We start from the raw sequence: 25561 nt of genomic DNA, 5'->3' as shown, positions 1-25561 counted from the left end.
ATGTTTGTGCTAATATTGTTTGGACAAGATATTATCCCTATATCTTGTACTCTGAATAACTGCTATGAAGACAACAATACACAATGCATGAATTATTGTAACTTTCCTGCTAACCTGTTTTGAAACTATTTGTTATTTTTATTTTTCTCTCTTTAAAAAAGTTTTATGGCATAAAACCAAGGTATAAACACAAAGCTTATAAATAAATACTTCAGTGGAGCCCAAAAGTAATATGATAGTATCCAATAATATCACCAGTCTTATTTCTATAAGGCAGGAACAGCAAACTATGGATTGTTTTGGTAAACAGAACTTCACTGGAACACAGCTGTGCATGTATATTCCTGTCAGGTCATGGTTGCTTTCGCGGTGCGATGAGAGTGTTCAGCAATTGTGGAACAAACCACGTAGCAGAGCCTTCAGCATCTGTTACCTCTTTATCCTGAGTTTACTGACTTCTGCTATAAGATATCAACAAAATGCTTAAGGCTAAAAGTCTTGATATAACACTTAAAACTTTAACAGGATTCTTCTTCTCAGATGTTTGATACCCATGAACACCACTGTGCTTTATAGATGGGACAAATATGTATAAGGACAATCAAAGAAATGTCTGGAAACTCAAAAAAACCTCCCAAGCTGAGGATCATACTGCTTAGGGAATGATCTCTAAAGAAGTAACTATTTCCCTTACAAACCTTAAAATACATAAAAGTATTTATACAAGGGTCATTATTTAAACACCAGACTCACTACTATCCTTATTTCAGCTTCCAAGACACAACAAATTTCTGGGTTACCAATTTGAAAAAAAATTAAATCAGAAAAAAGTATTGAGGAACAACAGTGGTGAAAGTAACCAGCTGATATATTTTACTACAACCTATCATTTCTGCATTTGAATACTGATTAGGTTATAGTATGGACTGTTCTACATCTAGTGGGTTCTCCAATGGCTGAGAATTCTACACTCTTTGTTCAAGCATTAAAACAAACGGTACTTTTTGCATCTCAACTAAATATACAGCAAATTTCTGATAAAGGTTCTTACCCCAGTATTAAACACAGTAGTATTTTCATTCAGAGAATGTGTTCTTTTAACATTATTTGACATATTGCTATTCTGCCTCATAGTGAGGACTTTGCTTCTTTGTGACAGAGACTGGGTAGCTTGGATATCTGTTTGTGACTCCATGTGACTGACCCTAAATTAAAAAAAAATACAAAACTGTCTCATCCTTATCCCATTGTATCTTGTTTGGAGAATGTGATTCACAACTCCTAACTCAAAAGGCTCCTTGGTTTGCTCACTGCCCGGCCGGATTATTTGGGAGCAACAAAGTAAGTGTGATAGAATAATAGCTCCCAAACACTGCCCTACCCCAGCCCTTGCCACCCTTGATTTTCTAATGTGTGAAGTCTCAAAGTTTGAAGAGTTTACAAAGAGAACTAAGACATCACCCTTCCCCTTCACAGTTTTTCTTTTTGCTATACTGTATGTTGTTACTCACTTAAGGAAGACTTCCTCCATGGTTGTGACAGAGGCACCAAAATCATTAATGCCCAGCTCGTCCTGTCTCCTTTCCAGAGTAGTAAACAGATCTTCAAACCTACATGTTGGACAAGAAAAGAAAATCCTGACACCAAACTATTTTCTTATTGGTGTCTTTTTATTCTAAACTGATTTCCCCTCAGCAGTGGGGGAAATGTGGATTATTCTTCACTTCAATGCTTCCTAAAATTTCTTGCCTCTGGTAAATCAGAAAGGTGGGACAAATGGAAAGAAATCAACTAACAAATCACCACAGTAAACTGTTTCCTGCTCTACTTCGTTCTTTTTCACTATGGGTTTCACTATGCCATTCAGGCTGGCCTTGAACTCAGTTTGTAGCCAGGGTGATCTCAAACTTGCAGGGATCTTCCTCCTCAGCTTCCCAAATGCTGGGATTACAGGCATGCACCAACACGTCTGGCTCTACTTTGTTCTTGAGTACACAGAACTTTGGTTTTCTAACAAAACTATCAAAAGATTCTGTATATGTTAATAACTCTAGCTAGTTGAAATGAATTTACTTATCATATATACTTACAATATGGTTCTCATCATTCAGTAAATAAAGAAGAAAGATAATCATATTCAAAAGTAAATAAAGGCACTCAAAATCAGAAAATGAAGTGCAATAAAACCTAAGAGACAAGCACAAGATTAAATATCTAGGAAAATCTATGAAAGTTGAAATGATTAAACTATAGAAATGGAAAACACACTATTGGAAACTGGAGGCCAGATGCAATGCAGAAACATCAAGACCTTTAATCAATGGTTTTCCTGGGAATTTCTTACAGTACATTCTTTTCAAAAGATTATATTTTCCAGGAACCTCAAAACCATCTCTACCACATTCCCACTGAGTGACAAATGGATTTATCTTTTCATACTTTTAATGTTGAGGGAACTCAAAATTCTCTCTTTTGGAAAAGCAGTTAACATGTCCTCTATTAGAGGTTAAATTCTGTTCACTTTTGTATATTAGTTATAATTTTATACCTTAGATTATACAGTATAGAAATATCTACCTTTTTAGAAACAGCCTTTCATATTTTTTAAAGTCTATTTCCTTTTATGCCCCACCTCTTCATTCCCAGTGCAGACATTTTTAACAAGGATTCATCTATATTTTCTTCTTTTTCTATTCTTTTAGTCATCACATTAATATGGAATTGGCACAAAATTTAGAAAACAAATATATAAAGAAAGTAAAAACCATAATACTACCTCCCACAATTACTACTGACATGCTAATGTTTTGGTACAGTAATTTTTGCTTCTAGTAGCCTTACCTAATATATAACAAAAAAGAGAAGCCTATGTCAAGAACTCTTCCAGAACTATGAGAAAAATTGCACAGTATAAGAGGCAATATAATACCATTACATACCTACTAGAATGAATCTTATGTTATGTGAATGCAGCAACTGAATCTCATGGCTAATAGAAATGTGAAATCATAAAACTACTTTATAAAACATCTGGGCATTCTACTGTTTTCTACAATAATTTGGTCAGATTTTTATTAGACTTGCCTTGCGTTTGTTACTCAGGATTGCTTTTACTATTCTGGGTCTCTTCTGGTTCCAGATGAATTTTAGGAATGTTTTTGCTAGCTCTGTGAGGTATACTAATGGCATTTTAATTGGGATTGCATTGAATGTGCACAAAAATTTTGGGAGTATGGTCATTTTCACTATGTTGGTTCTTCCCATCCATGAGCAAGCGATATCTTTCCGTTTGCTGAAATCTTCTTCAATCTTTTTTTCAGAGTACTATAGTGTTCATTGTATATAGATCTTTCACTTCTCTTGTTAGATTCTTAAGTATTTCAGTTTTTTTGATGCTATTGTGAAAGGTATAATTTCCTTAATTTCTCTCTCAGTGTGTTGTTGTTTGTATATAGGAATGCTATTGATTTCTGAGTATTGATTTTGTATCCAGCTACACTACTGAATTTGTTCATTAATTCTAGCAGTCTTCTGGTGGAGTGTTTGGGGTCTTCTATAGAGAACAGTGCCATCTGGGAATAATGATAATTTTACTTCTTCCTTTCCTATCTTTATTCCTTTTATTTTTTTTCTTGTCTAATTGCTGTGGCTAAGGAACCCAGAACTATATTGAGTAGGAGTGGTGATAAAGGACATCCTTGTCTTGTTCTTGATTTTAGAGTGAAAACTTTCAGTTTTTGACCATTTAATATGATGTTGGCTGTTGGTTTGTCATAGATGGCTTTTATCAGACTGAGATAGAAATCATCTGTTCCAATTTTCTGTAGGGTTTTTTTTTTTTAAATCATGAATGGGTGTTAGACTTTGTCAGATGCTCTTTCTGTGTCTGTTGAGATGATCATGTGGTTTTTGTCTTTGGTTCTACTGATAATAGTGTATTACATTTATTGATTTGCTTATATTGAACCATCTCTGCATTCCTGGGATGAATCCCACTTTGTTATGGTGTATGATTTTCTTAATGATTTGCTGCATTCTATTTGCTAGTATTTTATTGAGTATCTTTGCCTCCATGTTTATTAGGGAGATTGGTCTGTAGTTCTCTTTCTTGGTTGGGTCTTTCTCTGCTTTTGGTATCAGTATAATACTTGCCTCCAGAAATGAGTTAGGGATAATTGCTTCCTTTTCAATTTCACTGAAGTTGAGGAGTATTGGCATTAAATCCTCTCTGAATTTTTTGTAGAATTCTTCTGTGAATCCATCAGGACCTGGGTTTTTCTTTGTTGTTAAGTTTTAAATCATGTTTTCAATCTTATTAATTGATGTTGGGTTGTTTAGGATTTTTACATCCTCTTGATTCAACTCTGGTAATTCATACATATCTAGAAATCTGTCCATTTCTTCTGAGTTTTCTGTACTAAGGGAGTAAAAATTTTCCAAGTAGACATTGAAGATCTCAGGAATTTCTATAGGACCTGTAGTGATTTTATCCTTTTCATTCCTTATTGCATGAATTTTTTTCCTTTCTTTTTTTGATAAGGTTAGCTAGGTGTTTATCAATTTTGTTTATTCTTTCAAAGAACCAACTTTTTGTATTTTTTTTTTTTTTGGTTTTTCTCTGGTACCAGGAACCGAACTCATGACCTTGCGCTTGCCAGGCAGGCGCTTTTGCCACTGAGCTAAATCCCCAGCCCCTGAACCAACTTTTTGATTCATTTATTTTTTGTAGTGTTTTCTTCATCTCAGTTGCATTAATTTCCACCCTGATCTTTATAATCTCCTCCCTTCTTTGGGCTTTGGACTTGACTTATTCTTTTTCTACAAGTTTAAGGTGCAGCATTAGGCTATTTATTTGTTCTCATTCTGTCTTCCTCATGTGTTAGTTCACTGCTATAAATTTCCCTCTGAGGACTGCTTTCATCGCATCCCACAGATTCTGGTAAGTTGTACTTACATTTTCATTTGCTTGTAGATATTTTTTAATTTCTTCTGTGACCCATTGGTTGTTCAGGAGGTTGTTATTTAATTTTCATGTGTTTATGGAGATTTTGTGGTTCCTTCTGTCATTAATTTCCAATTTCATTGCACTATGATCAGAGAGTATGAATGGGATGATTTCAGTTCTTTTGCATTTAGTTATGCATACTCTATGGGCTAGTATGTGTTCTATTTTAGAGAATGTCCTATGTGCAGCTGGGAAGAATGTGTATTCTGACGTGTGGGGTGGAACACTCTAAACGTCTACTAAGTCCATTTGTTCCCACGTTTAGTTTAGATCTGTTATTTCTTTGCCGATTTTTTGTCTAGTTGACCTATCTCTCTGTGTCAATGGGGTGTTTAGTACCCTTTTTACAATAGTGTTGTTAGTTATTTGGTTATTCATGTCTATTAAGACTTGTCTTATATAGTTGAGTGCTCCCATATTTTGGTGCATATATGTTTATTATTGTTATCTATGTTTATCATTGTTATTCTTCTTCAAGTTTTCCCCTAACAAGTATGTCGTGACCTTCTTTATCTCTTTCAATTGTTCTCAGTTTGAAGTTTACATTGTCTGTAAATGGAATAGCTACCCCTGCTTTTTTCTGGGTTCCTGTTGCATGGAGAATTATTTTCCATCCTTTGGCTTTCAGTCTATCAATTTCATTTTGAGTAAAATGTGTTTCCTGGTATACAGCATATTGTTGGATTTTGTTTCTTGATCCACTCTGCTGGTTTGTTTCTTCAGACTGGTGAATTGAGGCCATTTACATTAATGGTTATAACTAATGTGTGTTGGCTTATCTTTGTTATGTTATTTACTTGTTGGTGGTTTCCTACTTTTTCTCTCTGTTTAACTGCTTGCTCTCCTTAAGAGTTCTTTTCTATTGTTGTTCTTGAAATTGTGGTCATTTTCTCTCTCTCTAGAATATGTTTTAGTACGCTGTGTAAGGTTCATTTGGCATTCATAAAGTTCTTCAGTTGTTCTTTGTCGTGGAAATATTTTATTTCTCCATTGAATTTGAAGGACAGTGTTATAGGATACATCAATCTGGGTTGGAAGCTGTTTTGTCTCAGGATCTGTAATACCTCGCTCCAAGCTCTTCTAGACTGGATGGTTTGTGTTGAGAAATCTGATGTGATTCTGATGGGCTTTCCTTTATAGGTGATCTGTCTTTTCTCTAACAGCTATTAATACTCTGTTCTTTTGTTGGATATCTGGGATCTTGATTATTATATGTCTGGGTGTAGTTTTATTTTGGTTATGATTGGTTGGAGTTCTGTATGCCTCACTTACCTACATGTCAGATTCTTCTTCCATGTTTGGGATATTTTCTGCTATTACTTCTGCAAATATTCTTTTCATGTCATTTATGTTGACTCCTGCTGTTTCACTGACACCTATTAATCTTACATTATTTCTCTTTGCCTCATCTTGTAGCTGTTGAATTGATTTTTCCTGGCTCCTTGTTAATTTTAAGAGATCCTTTCTTTCATGATTTTAGCTGCCATGCTGTCTTCAAGGTCTGAAATTCTATGTTCAACTTCATTCAAGTGGTTTTGCCACTTTTCAGTGGAAGTTTTGATTTCCTGGATATCTCTTTGAATCTGTTTCATGCATTTTAGTTCTTTCCTATATTGTTCATTTAACATTTCTATCAGTTTCCTATGCTCATTTATTTTTTAATACATGTCCTCTTTAGACATGCTGAGCAATTCTTTCATTATTGTTGTCATTTCATTTTTTACCTGAGAGATTATTTCTGATCTGATTTCTTCTATGGCCTGCTGGAGTTGTTTCTTTTCTTCTGTTGCAATCATTTCAGAGATTTCAGGTGTGTCATTACGAAGTTCTCCTATGTCAATGACTTGTTCTGAGTGGGGTGGAGTTCTGAGATTGCATTTTGGTCCTTCAGCTTGTCATTTTTGATACCAGATGCAGAGCACCCAGTTTCACTCTTCCCTGGCAGCTCATCATAAGTTGCTAGTGTCCCTAGTTTTCCTGGTGGTCCAACTTGCCCCTTAGTGGCCCCTAAGATCAGCTGTTCAGTCTGGGGTCACCAGGCAGTTGGGGGTGTGTACCTGGTTCTCCCAGGTCTCAGATGATATCTGCAATGCTAGTGGATTGCAGACTGCCTGATCCAGTGTCCCCAGGCAGCTCAGGTGTGTGCAAAGCCCAGATGCAAACCAAGGTGTTAGTGGTTTGTGGGCCATCTGGACCAGTGTGTCCAGACAGCTCAGGGTGCATGGAGGGCTCAGGTGCAGAGTGTAATGGCAGCTGGATCATAGCTGCCTGCCCTACTGTCCCCCATAGCCTATTTTAGATATATTCTTAATATGATGTTTACTATCTCTTCTGAGGATATTTGAATCTGGAAAGGCAGGTAACGTGCTAAGTTTTAGCAAGTGCTTTACCAGTGTGTCTTATGAAGAAAGATTCAGTAGCTCCAGCTGAATCATCATTACCACCTTTGCTGAACAAGTCAACTACCATGTAACTCTAGGCATATGTATCTGGAATTTTATTTCAAATCCTCCATTATGTGTCATTCTTTTACTCCAGTGCAGTGGTGGTAAACCTACTGTATGTGTGTCACAGCAGCCTGTATGCTACTGAAAGCTCTACAAGGTTTGCCATCATTGGGCTAGAGTTCTGGTTCTACTCTACTGCCTGCCCCATACTCCTGCCTCTAAAGAACTCTTTAATTTACTGAGTAAATAAGATCCAAATCAGACAGCTCCTCTTTGTTCTTTCTTCTTTGTGATATGGTCTCCTGGAAAAGGAGAAATTATAGTCTTTCATATTATTTATAAATGTTATAACCAGCTTCAATCTAGGGAATACCAAAGCAAATATTTTATTGCCCAGGACAAGAAGATAAAAAATTAGATCCTGAAAAGCCATGGATGAATAGTTTTAGTTTCCATTTCTCCTTTTTGGATGTTTATGCCAGATAAAATTATTATTCATTATGACTCTTTAATGAATAACTTGGCTAACTTACATATTTCAACTGCCCATTTCCACTGGCTTCTTGTTAACCTGACTCCAAGAACTATTCCTTGGGCTGGGGATATATCTCAGTGGCATAAGCACCTGCCTAGCAAGTGCAAGGTCCTGAGTTCAATTCCTGGTACCCCCCCACAAAAAAAACCAACCAATTCAGAACTACTCCTTTATGCCACCCTATTTATTTCTCATTATTTTAATATTTCCTTTTACTCCACTCACAGGAGTAATTTTTATTCTACCAACAACATACCACCCATTTTTACTAAGTAATCCCAAGAACATACAGCCATTTAGGTGACATGTCTCTTTGGTGCAAATGACAGCAACAATTGGAGTTTTGAGCTGGGCATGGTGGGACATGCCTGTAATCCCGGCACTTGAGAGGCTGAAGCAGGAGCATCATTACAAGTTTGAGACCAGTCTGGGCTACAAAGTGAGCTCGAGGCCAGCCTGAACTGCATAGCAAGACCCCGTCTCAAAAAAAAAAAAATAGGAGTTTTGTCTTCTTACATAAACTCTACATGCTTTCCTGAAGAAACTAGGAAAAGCAGTAACTATTTGTGGTTACCTAAAAGTCAACCATTGAGGATTCTTTGAGTCCATACCTGTCTGTGTACTCTTTGGGTAGAATAAATGATAACTCAGTTCCAACATTGCTCTCCAAAGTGGCATTTGGTGCATAATGATGAATCAGCTTTGAGATTTCTTCAACATCACAGTGAGGTGCCTTCACCATGACTATGTGGTATCCCACACCTAAGGAAAGCACATTTAGGGGCACAAATGTATCAATGCTGTACTTCCCATACTCTTGTAAGAACACACTTAGCTCTTCATGGTTTGCATGAGCTGGAGGACAGAATACAGCACAGGTTGTTTGACTATAATTCTAAGGGGCCTAGTAAACATTTTAAATAACTTACACAGCTTTCTTGGGGGACTAACAATGATAGGGATTTTACAACAGACAGAGCAGAGACAGGATAAAAAGCCTCTGTGTTTTACTTTTCTTCTTATTGACACTGACAGGTAAGAGGACAAGGTTAATATTCATTAAACTGTTATTTACTTGGTGCATATTATAAGCTAGGGAGTTAATAGAGCAGATAAACACCCTGCACTGCTGGTGGGAGTGTAGACTGGTGGGGCAACCACTGTGCAAATCAGTGTGGAGATTCCTTAAAAAACTAGCATTAGAGGTCCCATTCCACCCAGCTATTCTCTTTCTGGATAGAATTAAAAGCATCATACCACAGCGATATATGTGCATCCATGTTTATAGCAGTGCAATTTGTCATAGCTAAATCTTGTAAACAATCCAAATGCCCATCAACTGAGGAATGGATAAAGATGTGGTCTTTCTATACAATGGAGTACTATTAAGCCATAAAGACAGATAAACTTGAGACTTTTATAGGTAAATGGATGCAACTTGAGACCATACTCATAAGTGAAAAAACCAGACTCACATGTGTAAATATCATATTGCCTCCTTGGTGTGAGAAACTGAAAGAGTGAATAAGATCCAAAATGTGCAATAGATATTGTAAAATGAAAAGAAATTGTTCAAAAGGTAAAAGGAACTAGGATGAGGGGAAAGGGAAAGGAAGGAATGAAAAAGAAAATAACTGAAATATGAGACAGGTACACTAACAGTTTATCTTAGTTAATTGAAAAGAAAGGTTTGTGCTAATATCAATTGGAGAATTTTTTATGCCCTTGTCTTGTATTCTGAGTAACTACCCTAAAGATAACAATATTCAGTGCATTAACTATTGGTATTCTCCTATTATTTTGTTATGAAATATTGTTTTATTTTTTCCATAAAATAAAAATATGTGCAATAGTGGCCTGACAGAGATAAGAGCATCTATCTACCTCATTAAAGGCATAATTGCCCTTCACCAAACTTAACCAGAACATACAGAAGAAATTAATATGGACACTGGATAATATAATAAACATAAAAGTAGGAAACAATTCTGAATTTTGAAAAAAAAAAGCAACATTATTTCAAAGGGCTTATAGGTGAATTCTAATGGACAGGACAGAGAGAAACACTGAAGTTTTGGGTATCTAAAAACAGTGAAAATTATCTTACAAAAATATTATTAAGGCATCAATAGCCTAAGGAGGATCAAAAGGAGTGATACCATATAAGTGTTTCAGGAACATTGAAGAACCACAGCACTTCAGGGACCCGTTGACCATGATGGCTATGCGGTCACCCAGCACATCAGCCTCATCCATGTAGTGGGTGGTCAGCAGGATAGTGCGACCCTGTTTATAGTTCTGGAGGAGATCCCAGGTGGCCCTCCTGGAGGCTGTGTCCATGCCAGATGTTGGCTCATCAACTATCACCACCTAAAGACCAGCAGAACAATTCTATGACCACACAAACATTATTTGCTGACACCAGTAATGTGTTACCAGCCATAGGGTTTATTCTTGTTTTGCTTTTTCAGTCACTTGTCAACTAAGCAAAGATAATGAGTCTTTGATTGATCAATATTGCATGTCTCTATTTGTTTTCATGAGAAACCACTTTGAAGATATCAATATGTAATACAACAAGCATTGTTAATTTCTTACCACTTTGTTTGTAACTCTGTATTGTCTGTACTGTTCTTTTGCTTTTTTGTAAAAGGTTGTCTGTCTGTTAATGTTTTCCTCTTATTTTTAAAATAAAAAAAAGTGAGGGCAGAAAATTGCTCATTTCTTTTCTATTGCTTATAAAAAAAAAACAAACTAAGCAAAGAGAATGAACTTAGACAAAACTAATTAGGAATGCTGAAGTCATTCCAAACTTGTGGCCTTTTTATTCCAATGAGGTTGATAACGTGAATCTCATCTATTTTGGTGTTTTTTGGAGACAAGGTCTTGCTATGTAGTTCAGGGTGGCCTTGAACTCACTCTGTAGCCTAGGCTGGCATCAAGTTCTGGGCAATCCTTCTGCCTCAGCCTCCTAAGTACTGGGATTATAGGCATGTGCCACCATGCCCAGCCCCATCTGACTTTGATGTTGGAATTTGTTCTTAAAAGAGTGATAGATTCGTACAAGCTTTCGAATTTGTGTGAGCTTTTTTGTCAGGCAAGCTATAGTGTATAGCAGAACCCATTTTTAGCTTTCTTTTTCTTTTTCTTTTTGTACTTACCTTGGAGCCCCCTATCAGTGCTATGATGATGGAGAGTTTGCGCTTCATTCCCCCACTCAGTGACTTTGAAAATGCAGACTGTTTTTCTAGCAGTTTAAAAACTGACAGCATGTGGCCGATTTCCTTGAGACACATTTTGTGAGGCACTCCTTTGATCTAGAAAGAGGAACCAGAGTTTTATATGGTGCCTCCAACTACATCAGCTTTAACATTCTTTTTATGTTTAAAGAAGACTTCATCAAAATTGTATTTTTGAACTTTACTAGAACAAAGGTAAAATAGCTGGCAGTCTACTTGTTGTATGTGGGTAGACGGGGGAAAAGAAAATTATCTGTGGCTCACCATACAATAAAAATAAAGGTGTTCTGACACTGTCAAGTAATCAAACAACAGGTTCTTCTGGGGACACACGCCAAAGGATTTCCTGATTTGGTTCATATCGTGTGAGATGTCATATCCATTGATATAGGCCTTCCCAGAGGTAGCAGGATAGAGACCTAGAATCAAGCAGGAAATAAAATAAAAACAGCTATTGTGAGGGAACATGAGGACAGCCTCCTCATTAACACTTCAAACTTGTAATCTATACATGGATTATTCATTAGCAATATCTCATACTGAAGAAAATTCCAGAAAATATCTAGTGCTATTTTTAAGATAATGATATTAGATATAATATTCATTTTCTACTTCTGTTTAACTGTATATTCTAATTTTTAATGAGTATGGATGAGTGCAAACCACAACAAAAACGTGAGAGTGTGGTACGGGGACATCCAGCATTATCACCAGTCATTTGAAACATCTATGAATTATGTCACAATCTGTGCACTGCCTTAGACTGAAACTCTCAGAACCTGGAAGGTCAGACCTGTGTTAACTGCTTAAATTTAAAGGGGAAAATATCCCTGTAAGCCTGATAAATCATAAATCTTTTTTTTCCCTTTAAAGCCAGGGTTTCCCTTCCGCTGCCTGGGCTGTTTCTCAGCTGGTGGGGTCCAGCAGTCCTGTTGCTTGGCCTCCCACGTGGCTGGGACTACAAGCATCACCGCCACACCCTGCTCATTAGTCCTATTTTAAGAACATGCACCAAGAGGATAAAAGTGCTCACTGCAATGAGAGTGACCAGTGTCCTAAATTACTCCTGTTGTTCTGGAGGCTTATCTGCTTTCACATTTATTCCAGAGTTTTCTTTTTTCTTTCTTTTTTGGGGGTGGGGGGAGGATACATTATGTATTTCAGGCTGGCCTTGAACTCATTATGTATCCAGGCTGGCCTTGAACTTGTAATCCTGCCTCAGCCTCTAGAATATTGCAGAGTTCCCATTTTTAAGAAGTTATCCTAATTTTGATTGCTTTAGAACAAAACTGTTTATCACCTTGACTTCTAGCTTTCATTTCTGACTTTTGCTTCTGTTAATTCTCTCTAGTGTTTTGAATATGCCTTATGTTACTAATTTATACTCTAGTCATTATTTCTTCCCTTCTATTTGCTTTAGGTTTAGATTGCTCTTTGTTAAGTGTCTCAAGGTGAAACTGCTTATGTATTTGAGAACTTTTTTTCTAAACATAGGCATTTATGTCTCTAAACATTCTTTTTAGTTGCATCCCATTAGTTTTGGTATATTGTGTCTTCCTTTTCATTCTTCTCTAGGTATTTCTTAATATCCTTTATGACACTGTTGTCCATTAGCATTTGGTGTTCATATCCACAAATTTGTGAGTTTCACAAATTTATTTGCTATTAATTTTTAATTTCACACCCACTATACTGCTAATCCTGGAGTGTTCCCTGTGTAGCTCAGAAGAGTGTACATTTTGTTGCAGCTGGGTTTGTACATATAGCTGGTAGGTCTCTTTTTTGTGCAGTAGTTTTCCAATCTTTATTTGTTGATATTCTGTCTAGTTCTACTCTTTATTGAAAGCAAGGTATTACTCTGTCCAATTAAGATTTTTGAATTTATCTATTTCTTTTTTAAATTCTGTGAGTTTCTTTTTTCTTTTGCATATTTTGAGGCTCTGTTGTTAGGTGTGCTTATAATTGTTCTAACTTCCTGATGAAGTGACCCTTTTGCAATTATAAAACATATTTCTCTCTAGGAAGATTTTTTGTTTGAAAGTCTGTGTTGTCTGGTATCTGTACTACTGTAGCTTTCTTGCAGTTTTTTTGCATACAATATCTTCTTTTCCATCCTTTATTTTCAACCTATTTGTATCTTTGAATCAACCATTGGTGTCTTCTAGACAGCATGGAGTTGGATCTTATTTTTTCATCCAATCTCACAATCTCTGGTTTTTGTACAGATTAATATTCATATAGTATTAATATTCATATGTAATTATTCACATAGTTGGGGTTATGGTTGTAATTTTTGTTTTCTAGCTCATGTCTTTGCTATTCTGTATCTTTGTCATTTTTTTTACATTAAGTATTTTCTAGTATAACATCTTAATTCTTTTAATTATTTTTATATAATTTTGATTTATTTTCTTCATAGTTGCTCTGAAGCTCACAATATATCTTATCAGAACCTACACTTCAAATTTGTACTAATTACAAAGAACTGTCTATGTAGGCAAAGCAGATCTGCTGGCAATGAATTCTTTCAGGTTTTATTTATCTGGGAACATCTTCTTCTTCTTTTTTTTTTTTTGTACCAGGAATTGAACTCAGGACCTTGCACTTGCCAGGCAGGCACCTATGCCACTGAGCTATATCGCTGGCCCAGAACATCTTCATTTCATGTTTATTTCTGAAAACAGATGGGAGACTTACTTGACAGTTTTTCTTTTAGCACTGTGAGTACATCACCCCACTGAGATCTGGTCTCATTGTTTCTCGTAAGTCAGCCTTTAGTTTTACTGGGGGCTCTGTTGCACATTAGGAGCCATTTTTCTCTTGCTGCTTTCAACGTTTCTCTTATTTTTCAGACTTTTCATTATGATGTGTCTGGGCATGTACCTCTTTACATGTACTGTATTTGGGGTTTGTTGAGTTTCTTGAATATGTAGACTGATATTTTCAGAAAATTTAGAAAATTTTCAACCATTATTTTTCAGTGCTTTTCTTTTTCTGCTTTTCTTTCTCCTTCCCTTTTAGCATGCACACTATGCAAATATTTGATAATGTAAAGATATTCAGGACTTCTCTGATTCTGTTAATTTTTCTTGTTATTCAGACTGCACAATCTACCTGTAACATATGTAACCAGCAGAGGCCACCAGGCCTGTGTAAAGGCAACAGGGCATGGAATTTATAGTGCCTGGGTTCAGGCAGAGAGTGCGATAAGACCTTCTACACTGAAAAGAGAGAATCGTGTCCTTTTATAGGGATGGAGAGAAGGCAGGGGCATTAGGTGGGAAGATCCCAGTGAGAATCTGTGGTTAAAGTTCTCTGGCAATCTTGCGTCTTAGTGGGCTGAGTCCTTTAAAGTGTCTAGTGTAAATTCTTGGGTGTGTCCAGATGTCTCTAGGACCTGCAAACTTTCTTGTCCTAGCTCACCTCCTTTCCTGTATTTGCCAATGACAGCCTGGAGTGGGGATCTGAATTCCCTGCAGAGAGCAGCGCTTCTGCTGGCAAGCAGGCTGGGGGCTGGGAGAGCCAGGCCAGGTTGGAGACTTATAGTACCAGTCTCTTTTCAAGTTCACTGATTCTTCCTTCTGCCAGTTCACACCTTCTGTTAATTCTCTTTGATGAATTTTTCTCTTTGGTTATTACATGTACTCCAGAATTTCCATTTGATTTTTTTTTTTAAGATTCTTGCCTATTCATTGATTTTTTTTCTATTTGTTGAGATATCGTCTCAATGTCTTCATGTGCTTCAAGTTACTTGAACTATTTGTTACAGTTATTTTGATATCTTTGTACAAAATATCTGAAATCTGGTACCTCTTATAGGAATTTACTGTTGCCTCAATTTTCTTCATTATATGAGCCACACATTTTTTCACAGCACCTATTGTTAACATTGTGGTTAAAGTTCTTCAGTATTCTTATTGCTTCTACAGGTGATTTTCTATCTACTAGTTCGATCAATTACTAGAAGAATAGTATTAAAGCTTCCAAGAATAACTGCAAATGTGCCTATTTCCTTTTTCAAATATGTAAGTTTTTGCTATGTATTTTTCTTTTTTTGTGGTACTGGGTATTAAACCAAGGGTTTTGTGATGCTAGGTAAGCACTCTACCACTAGGCTATCCTCCACAGTCCTTGATGCTCTGTAGTTTGATACACATAGTTTAATAATTATTGTCTTCTTGTTGGATTGACCTTTTATCATATTGCCTCTTCCCCAAAAATATTAATTTTAAAATTTTACAATTATTTGAAAATTTAAAAGGAAAGTGGATTATTATATGCATCACTGCAATGGCTATACTTGACACATGAGAGAATACACAAAAATATTATTCTATCTACAGTTTCTGGATAAGGACAACTTCTGACCAGCACTGAATACCAACCTGAAAGAATGGATAGAGTAGTGGATTTTCCTGCCCCATTAGGTCCTAGAAGAACAGTGATCTGCCCCTCATATAAATTCAAAGACAAGTCCTTTACAGCTACTTTGATAGTGTTATTCTCTTGGAATACCTGTGAGAGGAAACACAAATGCTAATTTTATATATATATATATATATATATATATATATATATATATATATATATATATAGACATACATACACACACACATACATATATATCATGATGGTTTGGGAAGAACAACATGCAAATAAACATCTACAGAAGAAACAAGACCTTATCATCAATCTTATGAGGAAAAGTGTAAAAGGGTGAAAGTGTAAAAAAATTTTGAAGGTATAATGTGAGTTTTAGATTTTTCACAGTAGATCTACAAATATCCCAAGTTTCAATGACCATCTTGAAGCCAACAATGCCACAAATCTTCTGCACTGACTATTTCAATTTGGAGAAATGCCAAAGGTTCACTTGAAATTTCTTATGGATAGACTAGCAGTGTTTCTGTTTAGGATGCAAAAAGTTGGAAGAAACATAATTTCCAATCTAGCAACCGGTAGAAGCTCAGCAATTTACAAAATCACAACTTTCTCAAGTTCATCAGGTAAGTAAGGTTTCCAGGCAACCACACAAGCCTGAAATTTAAGAAAAGATAGATACCTTCAAGGAGATATATACATGAATATTATTTGCTTACCTGGAGCAGACATGGATGCTATAAAGCTTGTAAGAAGATTTTGGTGAAATTTTTGATATAAATAAGGTGAAAATAGTTTAAGAAAAGTAATATATAACTGGAAGACTTAGGATACAAGACCATGTGCTTCAGAATTAGAGCACATATTCAGTTCAGTACAACCCACCAATGACAGCAAATAAAGGTAAACACCTTCTGTAACAGAAAAGAAAATCCTACTTTATTTTTCACAGTGGTAAGTGTTTTCTTTCTAGGTATCTTCACTGTATCTTTTTTCTAGGTCTAAGCATCAGGCTTGTGTATCTGTGTGTGAACTCTTTACCTACAGAAATGTCTAAAGTTTATAGGTCCCAAATGGAACTCCTAATTGCCCAAACCCTCACTTTTAAACTGATCAAGCAACTATGCATACAAAACTCGAAACCTCCTCTAATGTCTTCAATGTCCCTAAACTGCTCCATTAGCTGTCATTTCTTTCTTTTTTTTTTGTTTTAGTTTTTCTCCGGTACCAGGAACCGAACTCACGACCTTGCCCTTGCCAGGCAGGCGCTCTGCCGCTGAGCTAAATCCCCAGCCCCTAGCTGTCATTTCCTTAAGCCACAAAACCAACATCCACCTTAGTTTCCTCCTTTTCCCTCAGTCACACATCAACTCATAGCAAGTCTTGTCAGTTTTAACTCCAAAATATATGTTGATCTCTGCATCTCCAGTCATCACCCTAGTCCATTCTGCTATAATATTTTAGTCCAACTATAACACAAGCCTCCAATTTGTCCTTTTTCTTTCAATCATACTCCTCAAAGGAGTCTTTTCAAATCATAAATGAGATCATACCTCTTTCTTTCATAAAGACATATAGTGATTACTGGAAATTTAAGAACAAATTCCAAGTTTTCCAATTGCCATGGTCACCTGTGTGACTTATGTTATGATTGTAGCTCTAAATTAATTTCATATAACTATTCTTCTTTTTGTTTTTTGAGATAGGATCTCACTAGATAGTGTAGGATGGTCCTGAACTCATTCTGTAAGCCAGGCCAGCCTTACACTCGCAGCAATCCTCCTGCCTCAGCCTCCCGAGTGCTGGGATTACAGGTGTGTGCCACTATGCCTGGTGAAAACAACTTTTGGTTTCTTTTTTTGTTTAATTTTTCTTTTTGTTTTTTAACATATGAGACTCCTCATCTTAGGGCTTTGAATTTTACTTGTTTGAATTTAAGTCCCTAATTTTTCAGTTATCTGACTCATTCTCATCATTGTGGTCTTAAGTTACACAGATTTGAGTTCCCAGAAAGCAGTTCTCAGAGGATTAGAATGTGAGAAGTTTTGTTTTACGCTGGGTATCAGACTTGGGGCCTTGCACATGCTAAGCATGCACTTCACCACTGAACTATATTCTCCAGCCTACGATGTATGAAATTTTTTAAAGGAGTGTCCTCATGATTAACACCTGTGAAAGAAAGGCCTGTAGTATGACTGGGCAGAGGTTGAACACAACCTACAGTGCAGTTACAGGAGACTCCATGAAAAATTCTCATCCACAAAGTGCTTTCATGAAGGACAAGGCTTTGATCCCCCCATATTGAGAAATCCCTGGATTTAGACTGCCCTAAAGATGGGGCATGAGCTTGGTTGACATGGCTCTTTTCAGCTTCAGAAATTACAAAGGTGGCAGCTGAGGTATGTTAACTGAAGCTATCAGTGAGGTGAGACCTCTCCCTAACTGGAGAGTCTAGCGGGTGGCATCTGCACAGCGTAGACACCCAGGTGGACTGTGTGGGAGCCAAATGTATTCTTTCCTGTTTGTACTACGTTAAAGCCAACTTACCTACTTCCCGGTGATCAAAGTCAAGTGTTCTTTCCCAGAATGCTGACTGTTCTTTGACTGCCAGTCTCTTGGACGAGCAGTCCAGAGTGCCTAGGAAGCAGCGAGTTTATTCTTCAAAGAGACTGTTGGTATGCCTTTGAGCACCAAGATCTCTCAGAGCCCACGTGTGGAATAAGAAGTAGAAATTCCCCAAATGTATCATTGAGAGCACTGGTAAGTAGCTTGCAAATCACGTGTTCTACTTGTTGGGGCCACAGCACTAGATCAGCCATTGATCTAGTGTGTATACTGCGTCCTGCAGAATGGCACCTCATGCCCACAATTATTCTCTTTGAGCAGTTGCCTCAAATATGCTCTCTGCCAGACGTTTCATCACTCTTTTGGGGTTGGCAGCTTCTGGGTGTATGTGATAGACCAGTGCATTTCATGGCTATAATTTCACTGCTATGCCTTCTTTGCTGCAAAGCCAGTCCCCTGGTCTGATGTGATACTTTGTTAGATCCCATACAGGTGGACCAAATACTCCCTGTCTCAGGATGCAGGCTGGCTGTGTGCAGAAGGGTAGGATTCATAAGGAGGGAAGGCAAAACATACCTGTAATAAATTTTAATTCAAGATGAAGCTCCTCTCAGGATGAAGGGGGTGCAGTGCACTCACCTAGTTACCAAGTGGCTGGCTTGTCTCCCTAAGGGTTGATATTTACCGCTGGGCTTTGCTGCTTTAGATTTGCCTCTGGTGAATGCTGACATGACTTAGAAAGATCTTCACACTTTGTTGTCATTCCCATAGTTCCATTACATGTCTCTATTGTAGAATTCCTTGTGTCCAATCTTCTGGTATTTCTCCTTCTAGGCCCCTGAATTAATTGTCCAGAAAACCTACCATTGCCTTTGAGGTTAGGGGTGTTGGGTCACTTTACACAAAGTAGATGACCAAAGTGCATGGTCTAAAGATCTGTCCTTTGGGAAGAGTCCCTACCCCAAATTTTCAAGGTTATCACTATTTGGGGCAGTACTGTAGCTGCCAATAATTTCTGGCTTTCATTTATATACCAAGCTGAGCGACCTGTGAACTCAACTCAAGATTTTTCCTCCTCCAGGAGTTGGTTAAGATGGATCCCCACATTGCCATGGCTGAGGGAGGCGAGGGAGGAGCACTGCCGCAATTGTGGCAGATGACATGAGAATCTGGACTCCCTGCTTACACAGATTACTCATGTTCTTTCGTTCTGCTCATATTTAATTATTAAGGCACTGCCTTTCACAGTGGACTGCTGCGGTCCTTGCCTGTCCTTACTGATTTGGTGGGTCCAATTCAACTCCTGCTGGTCAGGCACAGACACCTGGCTAGCTGGTGTCCCATAATTAGTTGCTTCATCTTTACCAAATGTCAGTAGCCTGCCAGTGGTTATTTTTGAAGATATTCTCTGCTTCAGGTGCTGATGGAATGGCCTTGATCCAGAAACCTCGAAGATTTTATTGTTATTCTCCCATTGAGGCTTAGGCATAAAATCAACATGATATACTTACTTTCCCAGCATGACACGAATGCCAGGAAGTATGCCAAGTTATAATACCCAAGCATCAGGACTTCTTGCACCACAGACTGGATCTGTTGCAAAACCTTTTCCTGATCTGGATTCTATTCAAAGTTTGAAGCCCTAGTGTCATTTGATACAGGGAATAGGTCAGTATTACACCATATAGACTGTTTCTTTCAAAGCCCAAAGTAGTCTATCAGGCATGAGTATTCCTTTTTCATGGTGACAGATATAAGATTCAATAATGTGTCCTTCACTTTGAAAGGAAGTCCTAGGATAGAATGATGTTTTGCAAAATGAACAGCCAGTCCAATTTCCTTCAGATTAAGACACAGAAATAAAATTTTTTTATATCCCTGGACAAGTAAGTCAATGTAGTGTTGTTTGTTCATTTCAAATGAATAAAAAAATCTTTGGTATTCATTTCTGATAGTGATGGAAACAAGGACTTTTTCCCAAATCAGTGCTCCTATATCATGTCCTTCAATTGTGTTCATGTCCTACCAAAGCCCCATCTGATACAGTAACTGAAAATGGGTTTGAGCCTATAATAGATCCACTTAGTCTTCAAAATCCATCTGGATGGATTTGGGTTTTATTTTTGCAAGCACCAGAGTGCTGCGTTAAAAGAACTGTTTACATTCTTTAAGGTCACTAATCTCTGCCATTCCTCGCAGAATGAGACACTGGCTTTTGATTTACTATATTGGGCACTGGAGACAGGCAGTTTCAAAAGATTCCACTTGGCCTTTCATCGTTAGTAGGTCTTCCCCAGAGGTCAAGCAGTCAATTTAGAGGCTATACCAACTACCACATACGTCTTTTCCAATCATACATTTGACAACTGTAAAAATGCCCACCAGGTGGATCCAAACCTAATCTACACATACCTCTGCTCTAACAAAGAGACTAGGACGTTGTAGGGAGCAGCTGAGCTGGAGATCAACCACGCCTTTGGGGCTAGAGTAAGGCCAGCCCTGCAAACATGGAGCACCAGAGGTGAGACGTGTGAACAAGCGGTCGGGATTAGAGCAAAGCCAGTCCCAGCACATGTGCTGCCAGAGGCCGACTGTGTAAACAAGTTATCTCTAGCGCAGGGCACAGCAACAGGTGTCCAGCCTTGGTGTTCCTCCCTGTTAAGTACAGCACAGGGAGCTCTGAAGATGTCTCGCTTTCCATGTTCTCAGCAGAACACTGAGACCTTGCACTTTCAGCCCCATTGTGCACTTCTCCCCTTTTTACCGTGTAGAGATAAAGATGCAGACCGTGCTGGGTTGTCACTGTCTCTCTCAGAGAGGTTGCATCTCACCCAGTCCCAGCTTTCCTTTTATTATGTGTCTTGTTTTTCCTTAATCTCCCGTCACTCCCTCTCAGGACCCCACTGGCTGCACAGGTCACGGCAGGATGTCACCTTATACCCCCGAGAGGGTTACCCAAGCAAATAGCTTCTCTTTGCAAAAAGATTAGGGTAACCATCATGTACATTTGCTGTGGTGTTTCAGGATGCTTCTTTCCATTTAGCAATCAATCCCTTCCTCTGTCGATAGATGTGAGCTCTGAAAACCAGAAACCGTGAGAAAATCCACAAATGCGTATTAGATGCCTGTCCTCAGGCTCCTGATGAACCATTTATTCTTTCTTCTGGTTGTACGGTTTGAGCAGTAACCTCACTGGCTGTCCATCTACTCTGCACCAAGGAAACTATGTTTTGTTAGCCATCACTCATGGATCAAGCGCCCCCTCCATACTTATCATTCATTAGGAAAACTGTTCATGGTTTGCCACCACCTGGGATCCATTACTTTGGAATCATACTAAATCCACTGCTATTGGTAAGTATCCCCTACAAAAGGGGGATACTTACTCGCAGTGATGCTGATGCTCCTCTTACTAGCACGTTTCTTACTAGTTTGATGTGTCCTCTGGGCCAACCTGTAAAACATAGTCATGCGGTTGAATCTGATTGGTTCAGAGCTTCTGGGACTGCAGTCTAATGTTGACCTGGGCTGTAAGTCATCTGAATGCTTCACAGAGACTAGGGTAAACACTTTCAAGGAGGCTCTCCATATGGAGTGTGGGTACTAGCTGTGAGGGAAATTTCAGTCCTTGTCTTCAGGAGCAGCTCTGCAGAACTTTCAATTCTGCTGAAAAGACATGGTGGCTTACTTTTAAAAAGCAAGCAATCTGAGACCAAAACAAAAGCTATAAGCCTTTCATGACCCAACTGGAAATCAAGTACCTTCACTTCCACAGTATTCTATAGGCCACAGAGGTCAACCATATTCATGTAGGAGAAAACTGCACTAGTGTACATACTAAGCAGTGAGGTTCCTTCGGGGCCTTAATAGGCTACCAACTATAATCCATTTTCTTTCCAATGACTCATATTCTTTCCACATGCAAAATGCCTTCACCTGCTTTCCTGGTCACAAAAGTGTTAACTGGCTATTGCATCAGGTCAAAATCCAGGATCTTGTCACTGAATTCAGGTCTAGGTGTGGGTGAGACTGCTCTGTTATAGTTTCTTGACAATATCTACTAGAGTATAATTCCTCTAGATCTGAAGACCTATGAACCACAGAAATCTACCACCCTTTACTCTCTCCTACAAGACTAACATAAAAGCATGGAATACTGCATATACTCACACTCAAGAGAAGGGGAAACAAGAAGCACACAGGAGTCAGGATAATTCTGAGACTGATCAGTTGGAATGCTGGCAGTTTGCTGCTTAGTATTCAAGACCAGAAAACGATTTGCCACGAATCTTTGTTTTACCTTTTGAATTATCTTTGCTTTTTCATGAAGGGAAATCCATGTCCAAAGTCAAGTTAATTTCAGCCTTCTTTCTACCTGTGGAAGTCTGCTGGTCAAAAGGTCTCTGTTCATTTTTGTACTGTCTATCCTTTTAAGACTAAGCTGGCAGTATTTCTTCTAATACAACTTCATATAAAACACTAGTTTGCTCTAGCTACAAAAAGCCATGGTGTGAGAAACTGAAAATGTAAATAAGATCATAAGTGTATCATAGATATTGTGAAATAGGAAGAAACTATTCAAAAGGAAAAGGGAAATAGGGAGAGGAAAAGAAAGAAGGGGAAGAAAAAATTAGAAAATCAGGATAAAATAAAAACAGAGCTTTGTGAATGGGGAAGGAAAGGGGATTTGAAAAGAGGGGATGGGAATGGGAAAAAAAGAGGAAATAATATATACCATGTATACATACAAATCTCCTATAATGAATGTCATCATTCTGTACACCTAATTTTTTTTTTTTTTTTCTTTTTAAGACAGGGTCTCACTATGCAGTTCAGGCTGGCCTTGAACTAACTCTGGAGCTCAGGCTGGTCTTGAACTTGCAACAATCCTCCTGCCTCAGCCTCCTGAGTGCTGGGATTATAGCCATGCTCCACCACACCCAGCTGTATACCTAAATTGTACCAAGAAACTTAAATCTTGTGAGAACGATGCACTGCCTACTGTGCTAAGGAGGCAGGTTAAACTTAAATTTTAAAAAAGCCATATCCATGAATACGTCTGAGAAAATACTTTTCTCCTTGTGATCTGTGCTAGGCTTCTAATAGACAATGCCCTAAGTTGTTAAAATTCCTATTATTTGATTGCATAATCCTCTTAGGCAACATTTTACATCTTCCTGAGTTTCCATAAAATTCCATCACTATTTTGGCTTGAACTTTAGATCATGTTTTTCTCATAGTGACCTGGATTTGATGTTTGAGTCAGAGAAATTTTAAAAATTTCAACAGTATTTGCTATCTGGAGAAGTGAGAATTCTCAAAACCAATACCTGGACCCTTCATGTTTTACATTCCTTTCTTCAGTTTCTTTCTTCTCATATTTACTGTATTCTACTTCAAGGCAACAAGGAAAGGCCAGGAAGTTCCTTTGCAAACCTCCCAGGAAATATCCTTGAATCAACCTACCAAACCGTCTGATTAAGTACATTTTCTATTTTATCCACTTCTGCAAATGATAACGTTGATAAACTTTCTGCCAATACACAGGAAGGATCTTCTTTCTTCTAGTGTTCAGTAACAATTCCTCACATTCTTGAAGCCTTCAATGGCAGATGCCTCCACGCTGCCGAACTTCTCCTAACAGTCTATGGTAGGCCCTGTGGGTTTCTATAAATATCCTCTTCCAGGTTCTTCCAGAACTCCCTTTGGTTGAGGTGACAGCATCCTACTTCCAAGCACCAGAATCTTTTAGTTATTGACTGCTGAGTATTAAAATATACAAAGCTGAGTGGCTTAAAGCAATAAGAAATACTCGTTTATCTCATAGTTTCTCAAATACACTCAACTGATCAGATCTGGTTCAGGGTCTGTCAATTGAGTAACTCAGTCAACACTGCACTCAAGTGTTAGCTGGGGCTGTAGTAATCTGAAAGTCTGGTTGAGATTGGAAGATCTCCTTTCAAGGAATTTCACCCACATGGCCGGCAATTTGGTGCGGAGTTTTGGAGGAAGGACTTAGTCTATCCCGCATGGGCCACTCTTCTGTCATTTTGGTTACTACTTAAATAGCCTCACAATAATGGCAGTTTATTTCCATCAGAACTGACCGATCTAAGCCCATGATCAGAAGTCAATGCCTTTCATGACTTGGCCTTGCAAAGCAATTATGTGACTTCTGAAGCTTTTGATTAGTCATATGAGTCAGCCCTATTCCAAGGTACGAAGTCCTGGAGGTGTGAGTCACTGCAGATCTCTTGGAGGCTGTCCACTACATCTAGTGACATAGCTCAGGTTCTTTTTATAATAGCTAGAAGTGTGTATGGGTTGTCTGGTGAGGCAGAGGCCACAGAAACATATTTAGAAGGCAGGGAGGGAGAAATATTACTTCCTAATAGGGAGGAGTGGGCCATTTCTGTAGGCTGAGGATGAAAGAGAAAATAGCAAAGGCTTTTGACTCCTAGATTTCCCATTCTATGTCTCAGTACCCTTCCTTACAATCAATGTCCTGCAATGGTATAAAAGTTCTAACTGTCTTCAGAGATCCCCTATTCTTATGACAAAGTTTGTGACTTAGTTCTTTTTGTTTGTTTGTTTTTGTTTTTTCAGGAATCGAACTCATGACCTTGCACATGCCAGGCAGGTGCTTTGCCACTGAGCTAAATCCCCAGCCCCTGTAACTTAGTATGTAAGACTTTTTTCTCCTTTTTGACTACTGAGAATGAAAAAAATCTATTTACACGCTTCCTGAAAGGCTTACTAGATACTGCATTTTGCCTTCGCTAGTTAATCATACGTAGCCTTTCACTGTTTCCTGTGTATCACTTCTCCCTAACAATAGCCATTCATTTTCATGATTGTTACAATTACTGTACTAATTCCCAATATATTACTCATCTTTCTGTTACTGTGGCAAAATATCTCAGAGAAACCAACTTAAAGGAGAAAAGTCTATTTTGGTTGACAGTGTTGGAGGTTTCAGTCCAGGATGACTTAGCTCCACTGTTTCTGGGCCTTATGGTGGAAGAGCATAGAAGAAAAAAGCTGCTCACCTCATGGTAGCAGGATACAAACAGAGAGAGCAAGATATAGAAGAAGGACCAAGAATAAGGCACAGCCTTGAAAAGTATGCCCTGTGGGCCTACTTCTTTGCACTAGGCTCTGCCTCCTAAGGTTTCCAACATCTTCCAATATCCAGTTAAATTATGAATCCATTAACAGCGCCCCCATAGTCCAATCACTTCTCAACAGCTCTGCCTCTCAACGCTGTGCTCTAGGACCCACCCTTCAACACAAGAGCTGTGGGGGACATTTGAGATCAAAGCTATAACACTCCATATTTTTTCAAATGATTCATACATATAACCAATCTATACAGTTCTTCCCCCGGTAT

The 25561-nt window shown here is 38.1% G+C and overlaps 1 protein-coding gene across 7 annotated transcripts in view; it reads right to left on the bottom strand.

Moving 5' to 3' along the window:
- Positions 1-25561, bottom strand: part of LOC102006674 (ATP-binding cassette sub-family A member 3-like) — a 149983-nt gene that overhangs the window by 59377 nt on the left and 65045 nt on the right. For all 7 annotated transcript variants that reach the window (XM_013504905.1, XM_013504904.1, XM_013504906.1 and 4 more), the window contains 7 exons: positions 15612-15741; positions 11491-11645; positions 11149-11304; positions 10147-10357; positions 8599-8749; positions 1512-1610; positions 1052-1205 (listed from right to left, as the gene is read on the bottom strand). In XM_013504905.1, the coding sequence (XP_013360359.1) occupies positions 1052-1205; positions 1512-1610; positions 8599-8749; positions 10147-10357; positions 11149-11304; positions 11491-11645; positions 15612-15741 (1056 nt within the window). The remainder of the gene's footprint in view (positions 1-1051; positions 1206-1511; positions 1611-8598; positions 8750-10146; positions 10358-11148; positions 11305-11490; positions 11646-15611; positions 15742-25561) is intronic.

Source organism: Chinchilla lanigera, unplaced genomic scaffold (genome assembly GCF_000276665.1).
Source record: "Chinchilla lanigera isolate Chin_1 unplaced genomic scaffold, ChiLan1.0 scaffold00092, whole genome shotgun sequence".
Taxonomy (NCBI): Eukaryota; Metazoa; Chordata; class Mammalia; order Rodentia; family Chinchillidae; genus Chinchilla; species Chinchilla lanigera.
The sequence above is the reverse complement of the archived record's forward strand: the minus strand, read 5'-3'. Positions and strand labels throughout refer to the sequence as shown.